General features: G+C 37.2%; 1 protein-coding gene across 3 annotated transcripts in view; it reads left to right on the forward strand.

Annotated features, from left to right (window-relative positions):
* LOC129775195 (mucin-2) overlaps window positions 1-16,288 on the forward strand; it is a 159,948-nt gene that overhangs the window by 102,381 nt on the left and 41,279 nt on the right. For all 3 annotated transcript variants that reach the window (XM_055779581.1, XM_055779582.1, XM_055779580.1), the window contains one exon: window positions 4,715-4,832. In XM_055779581.1, the coding sequence (XP_055635556.1) occupies window positions 4,782-4,832 (51 nt within the window). In that variant the 5' untranslated portion in view covers window positions 4,715-4,781. The remainder of the gene's footprint in view (window positions 1-4,714; window positions 4,833-16,288) is intronic.

The following is a 16,288-nucleotide window of genomic DNA, read 5'->3' on the forward strand; positions in this document are numbered from 1 at the left end:
GGTAAATAGTATGCCAAAACGAATTTTCCAGGTTTTTAACCGAAATGGCTAGATTACCAAGTATTGACATGTGAAGCATTCAACATTGTATGGAAATATCTTGCTGAAATTCTAACTGTTTGTGTTACAACGAAATATATTCAAGGTGGTATTATAGAAGTTGGACGGGGCGTACATACTTAACAATTCCTACAAACATCTTGAAAGATTGAATAAATAAGTTGGAGTTATTTATGGTTCTAATGATTATCCAATATTTTAGCCGAAACATATCGAAAATATTATTTGTTGTTTCGATTTCAAACTAATCGATGTACTGTAGAATAACGTAATACAAAAGGAACGACAAATGTGAAGAACACCCGATTTTAGTTCTGCACGTAAACACGTAAACACTGAGAGAAGCTTTCCCTCAACTCTGTAAAGCAAGTATTAACCCATTACTGCCCAGGTGTAGGTTATGTTTACTTTTCAACTAACTTTTGCGGGAAACTCGAATTTTGCAAGCTTCAATACATAACAAAACAACAAAAATGACTGATAAAATGACATTGACAGAAAAAACACTCTTAAATTGTCATGTGGTATCATTTAAAATGCGCTTAACACTTTACTTTAATCAAAAACAGTTTTTCAAAAACGGGCATTTTTGCGTATTAAATTTCATACGTTGGGCACTAATGGGTTAATTGGTTGCCGTTTACACCAAAGTTTTCCCTTTTTAAACATTGTTTCTTTAATGAGCCCCCACAGGAAACATCTGCCACTCTCCCATCGCCGAAGCGGTGCTTTTGAAGACAATCGCCGACGATGGTGTGGCTGAGCAATGGAAAGTAACAGTCCCATTATCGGTGATTGGCACGTAGGTAATCGGCCAGATCACCGTGCTATCCGCTACTGTAATGAATTCTTGTCTGAAGTTCAAAAAGGTGAACTTTAGAATCATTTGTACAGGGTAACTTCGATATAACGTACATTTTACTTTCAAAATTGTACGTTGTATCGAAATGTACGTTATATCGAAGCATAATAAAGAACTCTGAAACGTAGCTTATTTAACTTTATTGTGTTGCTGTTTGAGTAAGGTTGATGAATAAAATCAATAGGAAGTCGAAGCCAACTTTTCTCATGATGTTTCCCTTCGTTCTGTTGATTGAAGTTTGATTCATTTAGAATCCGGAATCACAAAACAGTAGTATTTCGGAATTGGCTAAAGTTACAACACAAGCTTTAGTATCAAAATACAGATAATCTATTGTTCCTTCAGAAAATAAAATATTAAAAAAATATGTTTTTTAGACTTTGATCATGTGTACGTTATATCGAGGTAAAATGTACGTTATATCGAAGTTTACCTGTATTTCTTCCGTTGACGAATGTATAAAGTGCGCTTCTATGAGTGACGTCTTGTCACCATGAAGTCAATGTAAAGGAATGAACTGTCAAATATTATCCCATGAAAATCGTATGGTAGCATTCAAATACAACATCACCGGCAACTTTGATCGAATTTTTATTTTTTTTGCATTTTTGGAAAGCTTATGCTTTTAGGAATGTTGTCCTAGGTCCTAGGATTTTTCGATATTTTATTTCGTTGGAAAGTTACAGCCAAAAGTATAAAATCACCTCAAGGGATATAGTATTACTGTACGAATTTTTGAACGCGTTTTTCTCGAAACAATGTTTTTTCAACTGGTGGTGATCGATATCTCAGGGTCTACTCGAATTTTTTATCAGCTTGTAAAAATGAATTATCTAAAGCGTTACATAGCCGTTTTTCGATATCTCATTTTTTCAATTTTTATGAGCTTCTAAACAACGATTTTTCATAAAAAATGACTAATTTTTAACAAAAAAGACCGTCGTTTTGGCAATTTTTCGAATTTTCAAAAACCCCTATGTAACGCTTTAGGAATTGTTATAAAGTTTCAAAATATTTATTGGAATTTGTTCTGAGGCACCCCGTTGCTTCGGAACCGATACCACCAGCAAGGTACCGATTTCAAATCATCAAACTGTCAACAGCGTAATAATCATAATTCGTGCAATCAAAAAAATCGAAAATACATCTTCAAATATACCTTAAACAATAACCAAAATACTCGAACACTTCACTTTATTCCCAACATCCGAAAAAAAATCACGAAAATATAACATTACCGTCGATTCATTGGTTCCAGCGGACGAACAAAACACAGCGCTATTTATTGTACTTTCAATTGATCCTCGGTCCACCTTAGCACTGTTGTCATTGTGAACCTTGTTTTTCTTTTTCGTATATAACTTAGCAGCCTTTCCTGGGCCGCTTCCATTTGTCATGGCTGATATCACACCATTTGTCAGCGTCACAGATTTCTTCTCAATATCAAATTTATGTAATGCTGCTCGGTGAAATTTGAAACAGTGACAGATATATATTTTCTTCGCGGTTGCCAGGAATGACAATCGTCAAAATTACCAACACCATGTAGTAAAATGTATCAATCGTTTGTAGGGATGTGTATTGCATCTGACATTCATTTTTCATACGGTTGGTAAGATGTACAGACAATATGCACATTCTACCAATGTTTGCATTACCAAATATTTGGTGACTTCTTTTACCAAGGATTTTTCTGGGTGTGTGAAAACTTTTTAAACCCACCTACGTTCATATTGAATGTCTACTGTACTCTAGTGTATTGTTTGCGAACTTTTTAAAAATCCGACCAGAAATTATTGGAACGTATATTTCCATTTTTTCAAGTTTCAGTGATGTTCCCATACTACCAGTACTTCGCATGAAAATTTTCAAACGCTTCTGCTTTATACTGAACAGAACTCCAAATGCCTTAGACTACTTTGGCGAAATCATTGAAAAATTCGGGTTTTTGTCGTTTCGAGATGTTGAGACCAAAGAGACAGTAAGTATCATGAATGAGACTTTTCTTTAAAAGAAAATGCCAAAAATAGTATTTATTTTATCAGAATCTCTTGTAATTGCGTTACAGCGTTACGAGTTGCAGAAAACATAACACGAAACAAGGCAAATGATATATCAATCTGAAGACAATTGTGAATTATTCTTGAATTATTCTTAAAGGCGGCGAAAAAAGGCGGTTATGATTCTTTGTACTTTTTTTGTAGAGAAAGTATGCCAAATTTCTTATTCTGTTATTCTGTTTAGGATGAAGATATTTTAATTTTAAATACATGAATTACTGATATTCCAATGACTATGTGGGAAGCTTATAAAAATAAGAGACCGGACCGCTAGTTGGTATATATTCTGGAAAGAAACTGCGCAAATCGAGAATCGGGTTTTACTCATATTTGAATATTTATAAAATGCTAGAAGCAGCCCAATATAACAAGGAAATCCACTGTCCAGATTCCTCATTTCACATTTCACTCGAAAAATTCAAACGCGCAAGAAAGCATCTCACTGGAGGGCTGAGCCGAACTTGAACAATAAAAAAAAACCACAAATGAGCTGCAGGATTATGTCAAGATTAACAACTTTGAACCTTTACGGCCGAGTAATACGCTGCTGCTGGGTTTATCGAACTGCATGTCGTAATCACGAGGTATCCGTTAAATGTGTCACAGCCTGATCGGATGACTGATCTCGGTTTGAGCCCTGCTTTGTCCGTTAGTTTATATTACCTTTGGTTGTACGCAAATTGCAAGTAATGATTTTGAGCCATCGCAAATGTCTAGACTACTGGGGGAAGACTTATTGGACCGGTTTGCGTCCATCAGCTGCAATAGGTCATCGTTGCTGCAAGTGGCTGAGTACACAGACTATGCAAATTGTCGCAATTTGTTTTAGGTCCCGCGTGGGAAGATTGATTTTTGCGCGCGCTTCAAATGGCAGAACTTTTGAAGAGAGTGGTAAGCGCTGAATTATGATCCATGGAGTATGTTGAACTCATAATGTCATCGAGCGGCTCGAACGGAAACTTTGGATGTGCAAACAAAAGGTAATGTTTTGTTTGGCAATTTTCAAGAGTTGCGTCGTTAAACTGAAGTGTAAAGTTCAAATTTGACTACGTACCTGCTAACTTTGTAAGCACATCTTCGTATAAACTCCCGGATGTAACGGAAAGTTCAGCAGTTAAATATCAGTCAGCAACACAGGGTTGAACATTAGTAATGTATAAATTCTTCTTGAATTTTGCATCGAGCAATAACGAAAATATGAAAACGTCGTATAATGAGTCAATATGTGGTTGATTCAAAATTGAGTGTTCTAGTCTATTTATCGCCAAATGGTTATGCAAGCGAGAATTTTGATACAATTGCTCGTCGGTGAAAAAGTGGAGACGAAGTATCTATCAAAAATATTAATAAGCGACTTCTCACGCTTCATCTGTTCGTTAGTTATGTCCCGCATCCACATTCACACCTCCCGAGCAGCTTTTGAATTTACCTTTCGAAATTTACTCAGCATAAAAATAATTACTTTTACAGAAGGGTCTCCAAACTGGCAAACGGTTTCTATTCCTCGAAAGCGAATCCAGCCGTGAAACAACCGGTTTTATCGATTTTTTTACCACGATTGCTTTTGTTAAGTAATATCGGCATACTTGTTTGACGCTGCTTTACCTTTTCGTTCCCCGAAGGACGCGATTTTTTCATCGTGTCACTCGAGGCGACAACAGGAATGTTTTTCCTTTTTCGGTAACTCATCTGTTTTTATTCTTTTCTTATCTTTTTCCTTTTTTACTTTCAGCGTCAGCACTGCCTCCGTCCTCTCCTGCTGAGGTTGGGCTCTCCCCTGAACGGGGGCAGCAACGGCAATGATGAGGACATTAGGCCTTACATCGTTAGGCTTCCTATTGCTCATTCAGGTGAGTGGAAACTTCTCATTTATAAGAACTTGAATCTGGCTGGACTCCGTACGGCTGTTGAGTTAATTGTTTATTGCTTTCGAGTGTCTTGTCGGTTAGTCACGGATCAAATCTAGCTGTGCGATATAAATCCAATGGCCCCGGTAGCGAACGTCGTCTGTTAAAGTTCACCCGCATCTCAGATCGCTGCTGTTCGTATGATATTGTAGTCAATAATTGCGATAATGGAATTCTATTGATCAGATTCTAATAGCTAATCGTGGTAACGATTTGAAGGGTTTGATTGTGCAAAGGGTAGCGTAGATCAAATTTCTCAATATTCTACTGTCTATTTAGTTATGAACAGATCAGGACCATTGAGAGTGGATTTTCGTTCAAGGATAATGTTAATGGTTCATTAGACTGTTTATTCTTATTTTTCTAAGTAATGTAATACATTTTTTTTGTATTTCATACTTTGAAATGATCAGAGATTTGACATTTTATACTACACTCAACATTTTTAAATCTTTAACATATACAGCCCCGTGGGGCTGACACTGAACGTTTCCGCTATGTGCAATTCCAAATGAAATCATCCTAAAAATGCAGATTTTAAAAACATGTATTTTTGATTAGAATGAAAGTTTATACTCCGTTTAGGTTGGAGGAAATATGAGTTTTCCACAGCAATTGAAAATTTTTCGAATCAAGCGTAACCTTTAAAAAGGGCGTATAGATTTTAGTAAGAGAAACCTTAGATTATTTCTATCTTAAAAACTATAAGTAATTAGTACTCTTTATTATTTACAAAAAAAATAGTATTTTTCCTTTTTTTTAATTTTTTCATATAGAATGGAAGTCATGTAGAAAATTCAAAAAAATAAGTCCAAGATGTTAAAACTTTTTTTGACAAACTTTGTAGAACAACTTTATGAATTTTTATGAATTTTCGAAACCTCGAAATTCGTGATTTCATTCGCGTGATATCTCGGCTTATGTCCAATCACTACAACCTAAACGCGCATCTCTATCGCATTGGGCTCGCAGCAAACAATCTTTGTGATTGTGGCGATGGCTACCACGACATCGAGCATGTTGTCTGGTCGTGTATCCGGTTCCATGCTGCTCGCTCTCAGCTCTCTAGAGCACTGAGAGCAAAAGGCAGACAATCGGATATCCCCGTCCGGGATATCTTAGGTAGCCGGGATCCTGATCTTCTGCTTCATCTATACCTGTTCCTCAGAAACGCCGATGTCAACGTTTAATGATGTTTCCTTCGTTGTGTCCCCGTTTCATATCCCTCCTAGCGATCGATAAACTTTTACTTAGTCGCGGCAATACATACACACACTCTTTACAGATGCACGGGCCAAATGTTGTGCAGTCCACTGATCATTCAACAAGAGCCAAAGGTTGTACCGCTCATGACAACTCTACACGAACTGATGATTGCGCCGGCTAGTGACCATTCTATCCTGGATTCCTCGAGTCGAGAAAGACGCACCACGCTAGATAAGGGGTACAGACTAGGGAGCGTTGCTGATTAATGGTCAGCTGCATCCCAATAGGAAGTAGCCCGTGTCGGGCACACGTATAGAGCATAGAAGACTGCAACATACCAATTATGAGAACACTTGTAATACTAACCTCGAGCCAACCGCGAGTAATCAGTTACATATTACTAACATAGTTGTAAGACAAAATTTGTCAAAATATTGGACTCCCGGCCCCGTCAGGCTAACGCCACATGTGCCTTAATAACAAATATATTTTGGGAAAAAAAAAACAATTATTTTTATACACCAATAATGAATCCCGATGTGATTCGAAACAAAAAAACTCATTTTCAATCTCCTTCTGAATGCAGCCATTAGCGAGATATTTAAAAAAATCCAATTTATTGTCTTTTTAATAGTAAATAGGCCTTTCTAATATGTTTGTCGTGTTATACCGTCATGTTCATAAAATTTTATGAATTTGCTTATATTAACCAACAAATTTTCCAGTGGAGGTGATCTGGCGTAGTGGTAACATCCATGCCTCTCACGCTAAAGGTCATGAGTTCAATTCTCACTCCCGACATTCTTCCAAAAATGGAAGTAAAAGTGACGAACCAGCCAAATGAGTTGAAAGTCACTATAATACAGATAAAAAAAAATAAAAAAATAAAAAAACAAATTTTCCAAATACATCATTATGGTAAAAAATATGTTTAGGAGTTACGTTGGTAAACATTTGGAGACATGTTGGTTAAATCAAAACGTAGCGATATTTAACTTAATACAGACATTTAACATATTATTCGTATTGCACAATCAAAACACGAACAGTTTTCTAAGTAGAATTTAAATCCCAACAACACAAATACACCTCATTGATTCAACTGGACGTTATGGGTACAAAAATAATTAACTTGTTTATGTTATGTCTAGATTGTACCTGAAGTCAGGTATCCTGAGGGTACATCTGTACGAGGTGTGTTCAAAAAGTATTGCGAATTTTGTGTTTTTTCAAATTATTTATTTATACATGAATATCAATTTCGTCCCCTTCAAAGTAATCCATCAGGATTGAGGTATTAAATACTTGTGCCAACATTTTATCCAATTTCCAAAAATTCACACGTCAAAAAATCTTTTTTTTTTATCTTGTTCAGTACTTTTTGTTTATTGGCATGAAAAAATGACCTGTGCAAACTTTCAGCTCAATCGGACATGATTAAGTCCCAAAAATTCAATTGTCGGCCAAAAATTTTTTTTTCCAAATAACACCAGATCTCGACGTTTTATGCATTTTTAAGTCATTTGGCATCGAAAAAAAATCCGGTTTTCTTAATTTCCTTTACTCTCTCCTTGGAAGATTTTCGAGGATCAAAAAATCAAAACTTTGAGAGCTTTGAGGCACCCCTAAATCATGTTCGATTGAGCTGAAACTTTGCACATGTCATTTTTTTTGGGTCAATAAACAAAATGTACATGGTCGGTTTTCTAATTTCGATTATTTTTTTCCGTACCTTCATTGCCTCTTAGGCTAAGTCCCAAAAGGTCGAATTTCGGCCAAACATTTTTTTATCGAGATGACACCAGGTCTCGACGTTTCATGCATTTTCAGGTGATTTGGCATCGAAGAAAAATTTCGATTTTCCAATTTCCTTAACTCAACACAACCCCCCCCCCCCCTGGAAGATTTTCGAGGATCAAAAAATCAAAACCTTCAGAGCTTTGAGGCACCCCTAAATCATGTCCGATTGAGCTGATATTTTGCACAGGCCTTATTTTTTGGGTCAATGAACAAAATGTACATGGTCGGTTCTTTAAATTTGATAATTATTTTTTTCATACCTTCATTGCCTCTCAGACTAAGTCCCAAAAGGTCGATTTTCGGCCAACATTTTTGTTTCGAGATGACACCAGATCTCCACGTTTCATGCATTTTTAAACCATTGGGCATCGAAAACAAAATTTCGATTTTCCAAATTTCCTTTACTCCCCCCCTTGGAAGATTTTCGAGGATCAAAAAATCAAAACTTTGAGCTTTGAGGCTTTGAGTCCTCTAAATCATGTCCAATTGAGCTGAAATTTTTCACAGGTCATTTTTTTGAGCCAATAAGCAAAATGTACATGGTCGGTTTTTTAAATTTGACATGATCATTTTCGCTGCCACCCTAATATATATATCTATCTATATATAGAGATAAACGGCATGATCTGCACATTTATAAAAATGTATCTAAAAGGATATTGCTTCCCACAACTTAAGTTTCTCAATCACTGACACGGTTAAGAAATGTTTCTCAGATGAATATTTCTTACCGTTTTTCGGAAACGGTCCACAATACGAGAAAATGAATTTGAGTAGCTTTATGTACATATACATTTGTACCCTCAAGATTCCTGACTTCAGGTACAATCTAGGCATAACGGAAAAAAGTTAATTGTTTATGTACCCATAACGTCCGGTTGAATCAACGAGGTTCATTTTTGTTATTGAGATTACAATTCTACATTGAAAACTGTTCGTGTTTTGATTGTGCAATACGAATAATATGATAAAAGTTTGTATAAGGATAAAAAAATATTTTTTAAAATCGCTACGTTTTATATCAAGCCACATGTCTTCAAAGGTTTTTAACGTAACTCCTAAACGTATATTTTTTCAATAATGATGTACTTGGAAAAGTTGTTGGAAATTATAAGCAAATTCATACAATTTCATAAACGTGACGGTATAATACGATATATTGAAAGGGCCTATTTACTATAAAAAAAGACAATAAATTAGAAATATTTTTTTACATATCTCGAGAATGGCTGCATTCAGAAAGAGATTGACAATGGTATTTTTTTGTATTAAATCACATCAGGATTCATAATTTGTAGCTAAAAATGATTGTTAACAATCGAAAATTTATCGGTTCCTCATCCGGTGTAAGGTTATGAACCCATTGGTGATCGGAAATTTTGAACAGCTGATCGAGCTAAATTTTCAATCTGGGTTCATGAGTCCATATCATGAATTCATCTCCATGCAGGTTGATCCTTCTTCGTATATTCCCAACCGTGTTTGTTTTCCTGACTACATCAATTCCTCTGTGCATTTTGATCTGTCCATGAAGCAGGATATCGATGGAACATCAGATTATCTTCGATCGAGGATCGTTCCAACGATCTTCGATGCAAAGTATGGGCATATCAATTGTGATAATATGTACTTTACTGATATGAATGAGTCCACAGGATTTGGAGTGTTCAACGAATTTTTTAGCACCTCCCACAGTCTTCAGAATCCTTGCTCAGTGTATACTGCTGAATTGGCAGCGATACACTGGGCGCAGGACAGCGTCGCCTCACGACCTGTTGAACACTATTACATTGTAACGGATAGTCTTAGCTCTGTTGAAGCTATCCGTTCAGTGAGGCCGGAAAAGCACTCGCCGTACTTCCTTGAGAGAATACGAGAAATTTTGAGTGCTCTATCCAGACGCTGTTATTTCATTACCTTTATCTGGGTCCCTTCACATTGCTCAATTCCGGGTAATGAGAGGGCTGACTCATTAGCAAAGGTAGGTGCAATTGAAGGCGATATTTATCAGCGTCAAATCGCCTTCAATGAATTTTATTCTTTAGTCCGCAAAAATACGATAGTTAACTGGCAACGCAAATGGAACGAAGATGGATTGGGCCGGTGGCTCCACTCGATTATCCCTAAGGTTAGCCTCAAACTATGGTTCAAAAGTCTGGACTTGAGTCGGGACTTTATTCGCACCTTCTCCCTACTCATGTCCAATCACTGTTCGTTAGATGCGCTACTCTTTCGTATTAATCTTGCCGACAACAATCTTTGTGTTTGTGGCCAAGGTTACCACGACATCGAGCACGTTGTTTGGTCGTGCGAGCTGTATCTTGTCGCCAGATCGAATTTAGAAGACACCCTTCGGGCCCGAGGAAGGCAGCCCATGGTGCCGGTGAGAGACGTGTTGGCTCGGTTAGACCTTGATTACCTGTCCCAAATATATGTATTCCTTAAAGCTATCGATCTTCGTGTGTGATTGTCCTTATACCCTTAGTTTTTCCTTTTCCTTTTCCTTTTCCTTTGTGAGAGATCGGATCCTTTCTTAAGAATAAGATGAAATGTAAATACATATTAGATATAAGATAGGTTTAAGAATTGAGTGTGATGAGTGTGATTGAGAGTGTGAGTGTGATCATTGTCAACATATCCTCATATCCGCTCCTTTTCCTGAAGAAAATATGTCACCCTTCTAAACTCGAGTCGACCGCGAGTAATCGGTTTCCTATATTATTAACATTAGAATTAAGGAAAAATGTATATATATATATACTAGTAACAATACAGTAAGGAGTTCGGCTCCTTTAAACCTATGTTACTGAGCCTGTAAAAATAAACGACATAAATAAAAAAAACGAAAATTCGAGGTTTCGAAAAATCATAAAAATTCGATGTTCCACAAAGTTCGCCAAACATAGTTTTACCATCTTTGACTTATGTTTTAAATTTTCTACATGACTTCTGTTTTATATGAAAAAATAAAAAAAATAAAACATATTTTTTTATATTTAATATATTTTAGATATTGCAAGTTAATGTTTTTTACAGTCTTTTTTTTCTAAAAAGAGTACTAATTTTTTTCTCAGTATACAGTTTTTTTCATGTTTGAATATCCATACTCTACAATTATTTCCAAGGCATTATTTCAGTACGACTCATAGTTTTTTTTAGATATAAATTATCAAAGGTTTCTCTTACTAAAATCGATACGCCCTTTTCAAAAGTTACGCTTGAGTCAAAAAAATTCCAATTGCTGTGGGAAACTCATATTTCCTCCAACCCAAACGGAGTACAAACTTTCATTCTAATCAAAAATACGTGTTTTTCAAATCTGCACTTTTAGGACGATTTCATTTGGAATTGCACAACTGTATTCTGTACTAAATTTTCTCGTCATTCTAATGGAAGCAACAGAATCGTCTTACGTAGCGTACTTTTTAATGTAGAGCCAGTTTGAGGCAAACAGAGTCTGAAACAAAAACAAAAGTTTCATAACTCTGTCGTTGTGGTAAATCGGCTATATACATAGAAGGTTTTTTTCATCAAATATGATTCTCTATCACCTTCTGAGAGATTCTGGATAATTTTTTTTTGTTCATGTGAGAAAAGTGTTTTCTGACTTTAAGGGGATGAATCAAAAATTAAATTCCTGTTTTATATTCAAAAAAATGAAAAATATATGTATAAGAAACAAATCTTTTTTTTTGTCTCGATTGTATACATAATTTAATTATATACAGTGAAAAGAAGTCGAGGACTGTATATAATCGAGTCTGCCCTGTAATACAGGCGCAACACAGGCGAAATATAGCATTTAACATACTCCCAGAAAACCGGAAAAGATAAATTTTTCGTCAAATGCTCTTGTTAATATTGACAAACCTTTGCTTGACCTGAACCCCGGATAAGATGGTCTGAACAAAGTGCACAAAGCGGTTGAATATTGGAACCTGCGGTAGGTTGGAGATCTGAATGGTTTGTTTTGTCTCGCTACCTCAGTACGATGAGTTTGCAACGTCTCCGGGAATATTGGACAGAAGAGTGATTTTTATCGCACGAACTGCACATGCGAAAACATTCTTTAGAATGTGTATCACGTTTGCTTCCACAAGAACAACGTTGTTGTGGTGTGTAGTATTTCGTAGTCCCACAAGACAAGTTCTTCGCTTGAAAAATCGATGGCATCAGCTAAACAGTACGCTGAAAAAATAATTAATACATAGAATATCGAAAAGAACGAAATGACTGGAAATAAAGTCTATTGGGGCTCACTGGTAATCAACAAATCGATGGAACAGTATAAATAGTTTTTTTTACGACACTACATTTAAAATGAGAAGGAATTCCCACTTTAAAATTTGCATGCGAACAAGCCTCCATAAATCTACTGTTTTTCACTTCGTTTGATTTTTGGCAAATCCTCGGTTTCTGATGGTCAGGAAAATTACGACTCACGGCGTAATGACACAATCCGCGCCTAACCCAATCGTAAACGGTGTACCATATCGAGCGAATCACCCGATGTTGGTTTATGCATTTTCGTACATGGCATTCATTCCCTCAGTTCAAAGTTATGTCTCCTTAGCTATGCCGAGCCGATCTGTCGTCGTCGTTCCATAGTGTAATTCTCCGCATCGCAGAGAACAACAGATAACTATGGGAAATGAGAAATGTACAGGTGCGTTCCATCTTCAATTCTTGCATAACTTGCTGTCTGGAAAGAGACCCAAAATTGAAGATGATGGGAACGAAATATGGACGAAAAAAAAGTTTGTGTTGACCTTTCCCTTAAACCGAGCTGTTTTATAGATCCCCCTGATAGTAGTTGTGTATAAAATCTATACGCTCTGTGTTATTTTTTTTTGCCCTAAAGCACTGGAGCGCCATCACGTCGAGCATCGCATCGTTTAAGCGCCTTTAGACAGGTGGTCAGAGCAATTATTTTCCCATTATTCACAGTGCGTCGAATGGAGCAATTCTGTGTGACAGTGGAGACGAGAGTAAAGGTGAAGCAAAAAAAAAAACACGAAATTAAAATGTCTGTGAATGAACGTGCTTGCGGCGAATGCCTCTGAGTGAGGGGGTGATAGATAAAATTTCCAATTACGGTTAACGAATTTTGAGTTAGTGATGAACAATTCTTTAGCCGATATTTTTGTTCGGAATCATATGATAAATTATATTGATTAGTTTTGACGGTCTTTGCTGACATAACGGTATAATCTTCCACCTCAACGTTAATCAATGACAATGTTTCCCATATGAATCAATATAAGCGCGTTTGTATGAATCGTCACTGAAACTGATCTGTCGAGGATTTTGATGGTCACTCCAAGACTAGCCGAGCGAAGTAACCATTTAGTCAGAGGGTGTTAATTTAGCGTTGGGTTTTCTATGTTGGATACGCAGTAATATGAACAAACTTGACGTTCCACCTCTGACCTAGGTCAAAAATATCAAGATTACAGGGCGCGTGACAAATTTTTACAGTAAACGATATGTTTTAGAAAATTTGCACCAGTTAGTTATATATGCGATGAATGTTTTGTGATATATTTTCTTTCGTAACATATGAGAATTGTGAATAATTTTATTAAAAAATCGCCTCCATTTTCTGTTAATAGACGCTTCCGGAAACTGCCGCATGTACGTTTTCCCATGATTCGATTCATAGATATCATCACCTCCATGATACGAGGGTCACTATTTATATTTCGGGAATAGGAACAAAAACAAATAGTTAAGCTGCGAATATATTTTTATTGTTTTTCAAAGTACACGCCACGATGATCGATACACTTTTGCATGCGCTTAAACTAATTTTCAAAGCATTTATTCCAATCGACACAAGCCTTTTTTTTGAGCGATTGTCAAATTATGTGGGATCCAACGTGAACATAATTTTCGCACAACTAAGTGTTCATGTAAAATCGCATATATGCTGGTGGAACTAATGCTTAGGGATGCCTCAATCTCACAATAGGTTACATGACGATCTTGCTTAATCATTTCGTGCATAGCATCGATGTTTTCTGGCACTACAGTCGATTTTGGACGACCTTCACGAAACTCGTCGGACAGCGATCTACGACCACGATTGAATTCACTACACCAGCGATACACAGTGGTTTTTGATGCAGCTTCATCGCCAAAAGTCAAATTAAGTTGATTGACGCACTCTTGTTGTGATAATCCACGTCGAAAGTCGTAAAAAATCATCGCACGAAAATGTTCACGATTCAGTTCCATTTTTTTGCCGAGACCAAACTTTCAACTAAATATAAAATAAACAAATAGCGTCCGTATGACAAAATGTTCTGAGTACGTATATCGTCAAAAATGTCAAACTTTACGATGGAACCGTCAGATGGACTCACATGACATCAGTGTTGCCAATTCCCGAAATATAAATAGTGACCCTCGTATTAGCTTTGAGCGACCACACTTATGTGAGGCGTTCCATTGGAATCCCGCTCGGAGACGCTCCACACAAAATAATCCAAAGGATTGAGGAAATTCCTTTGACGAAAAATTTCTCCGACCAGAACGGGAATAGAACCCGAACCCCCGGTATGTTAGGTGTAAGATTCTGGAGGCTTGAACTATGTTAATCATCGATCAAGTTTCCACCTGCTACAATTACGGCCTCCACACGTTTCCAGAACGATCGGCAGATCCTAATAATGTAGCCTGGATCCATTTCTCTCCAGGTACGGGTCAATGATTGTCTGAGGCTTGCTGTACTCGGGTGGCGTTTAGAACAGGCCTTGGCCTTCATGACGCGCCATACTGAGTAATTCTGTGAATTGAGATCGGGGCTGGATGGCGGCCACATATCCTTCGCCCAGAATGGCAGATGTTCCTGCGACCGCTTCTGAATGCGTTTCGATGTGCGGCACGGAGCCCCACCGCGTTGAAATACAACATTCGGCTTCGAGGCAAATGTAACCTAAAATCACGATGTGAACTTCCGCGTTTTTCCGCGTTGTCGCCTTCTGGAATGAACCTCGGGTTGATTTTTTTTCCACCATAACGCTAGCAGGATGCTTGGTCAGATACACGTTTTTATGCTGGTCGGGTACTCTTTCACCGGGAGAGAACTAATATAGCGATCGGTTCTGGAATTTGATACGGAATCGATGGTAAACATGACCTCGTCGGTAAACAGTATTACCGGATTTTTTTCGCTTGAGGAAGTTTGAGATTTTTTTTACATCGCTCGACTCGTAGATTCCGGATGCGGTTGGTATTCATGTTAGTTTTCTCCGTGCCCTCGACTTAACTTCGCAACTGTAACTCCGTGCTGTAAAGTCGTTGATTCCGTGCCGAGCCATTTTCCTTCTTGAATGCACTGGCTTCACCTGAATCTTCCATTTGATTGCAGCGATAACTCTCGAAATCCGAGCTGACCTCGGACGATCTGTGGCCAAGTATGGAAAAGTCATTCGCTCATTTCTCCACACCTAATTATAAATCACTCTTGTATCTACTTGAAATAATCATGGCGAAAAGAATGCAGCAAGCAATCGTGAGATTGCACGATGAATAATTTTTCATTTTCCGAGCATCTTCATTCGGGACTGAGAGTGAATATAACAACACAAAGGGCGGAAAACAACATTCAATGAATGAATACTCCTTCGGAAGGATCGCACGAAAAAAAATAACGAGCGAGTCAAAATAGACACAATCTGCGTGTATGTATGATTTTATTTTCCCTTGTACTCTTTTCCTTGTCAGCATTCAAGTTCACATAAATCTACCTTCCCGCTCACCAATAACTTGCATTGATATGGTCTTTTGCGTTGGCTTAGATCGTTTCATACTAGAAACAAAAAAATGTCATTGCAATAGTGCACGGGAAACAACTTGATTTCAACTATCTTACACTTCACTTAATCTTTTTGTGTCTATCATCATTGTCACGGACAGTTGCGTGTAAAAATAAACTCCGTGAAGTGAAAGAGTTCAATCCAACTATTCGGACTCATTCCATGAATCTTTTGCTTGATGCGTTAGTTTGCTGAATCAAACGCTGGTTCAAAGAAGATGAGGAATACTTGGTGGCTCTTGAATAATGTATTTGTTGAACATATGGGAATGTAATTTTATTTCTTCTTTCTATAAATTACTCTACAGATAAAGCATGACTATCATGAGTTAAATAATCGATACACCCATACCTCGCTTTACGGCCTAGATACGTTCCACGAAACTAGGCCGCAAAGCGAAAAGCCGTATAAAGAATCAGTTGTATATCGACGTCGAAAATAGTTTTTTTTTGCCGTTATAGCGAAACATTTTAGACCGTAAATCGAAGACATGCCTTAATTGAAGAGGGCCGTTATAGCGAAATGCCGTATAAAGAGCCGCCGTGTAGCGAGGTATGAGTGTATCTCGTGTAC

This window comes from Toxorhynchites rutilus, chromosome 3 (genome assembly GCF_029784135.1).
Source record: "Toxorhynchites rutilus septentrionalis strain SRP chromosome 3, ASM2978413v1, whole genome shotgun sequence".
NCBI lineage: Eukaryota > Metazoa > Arthropoda > Insecta > Diptera > Culicidae > Toxorhynchites > Toxorhynchites rutilus.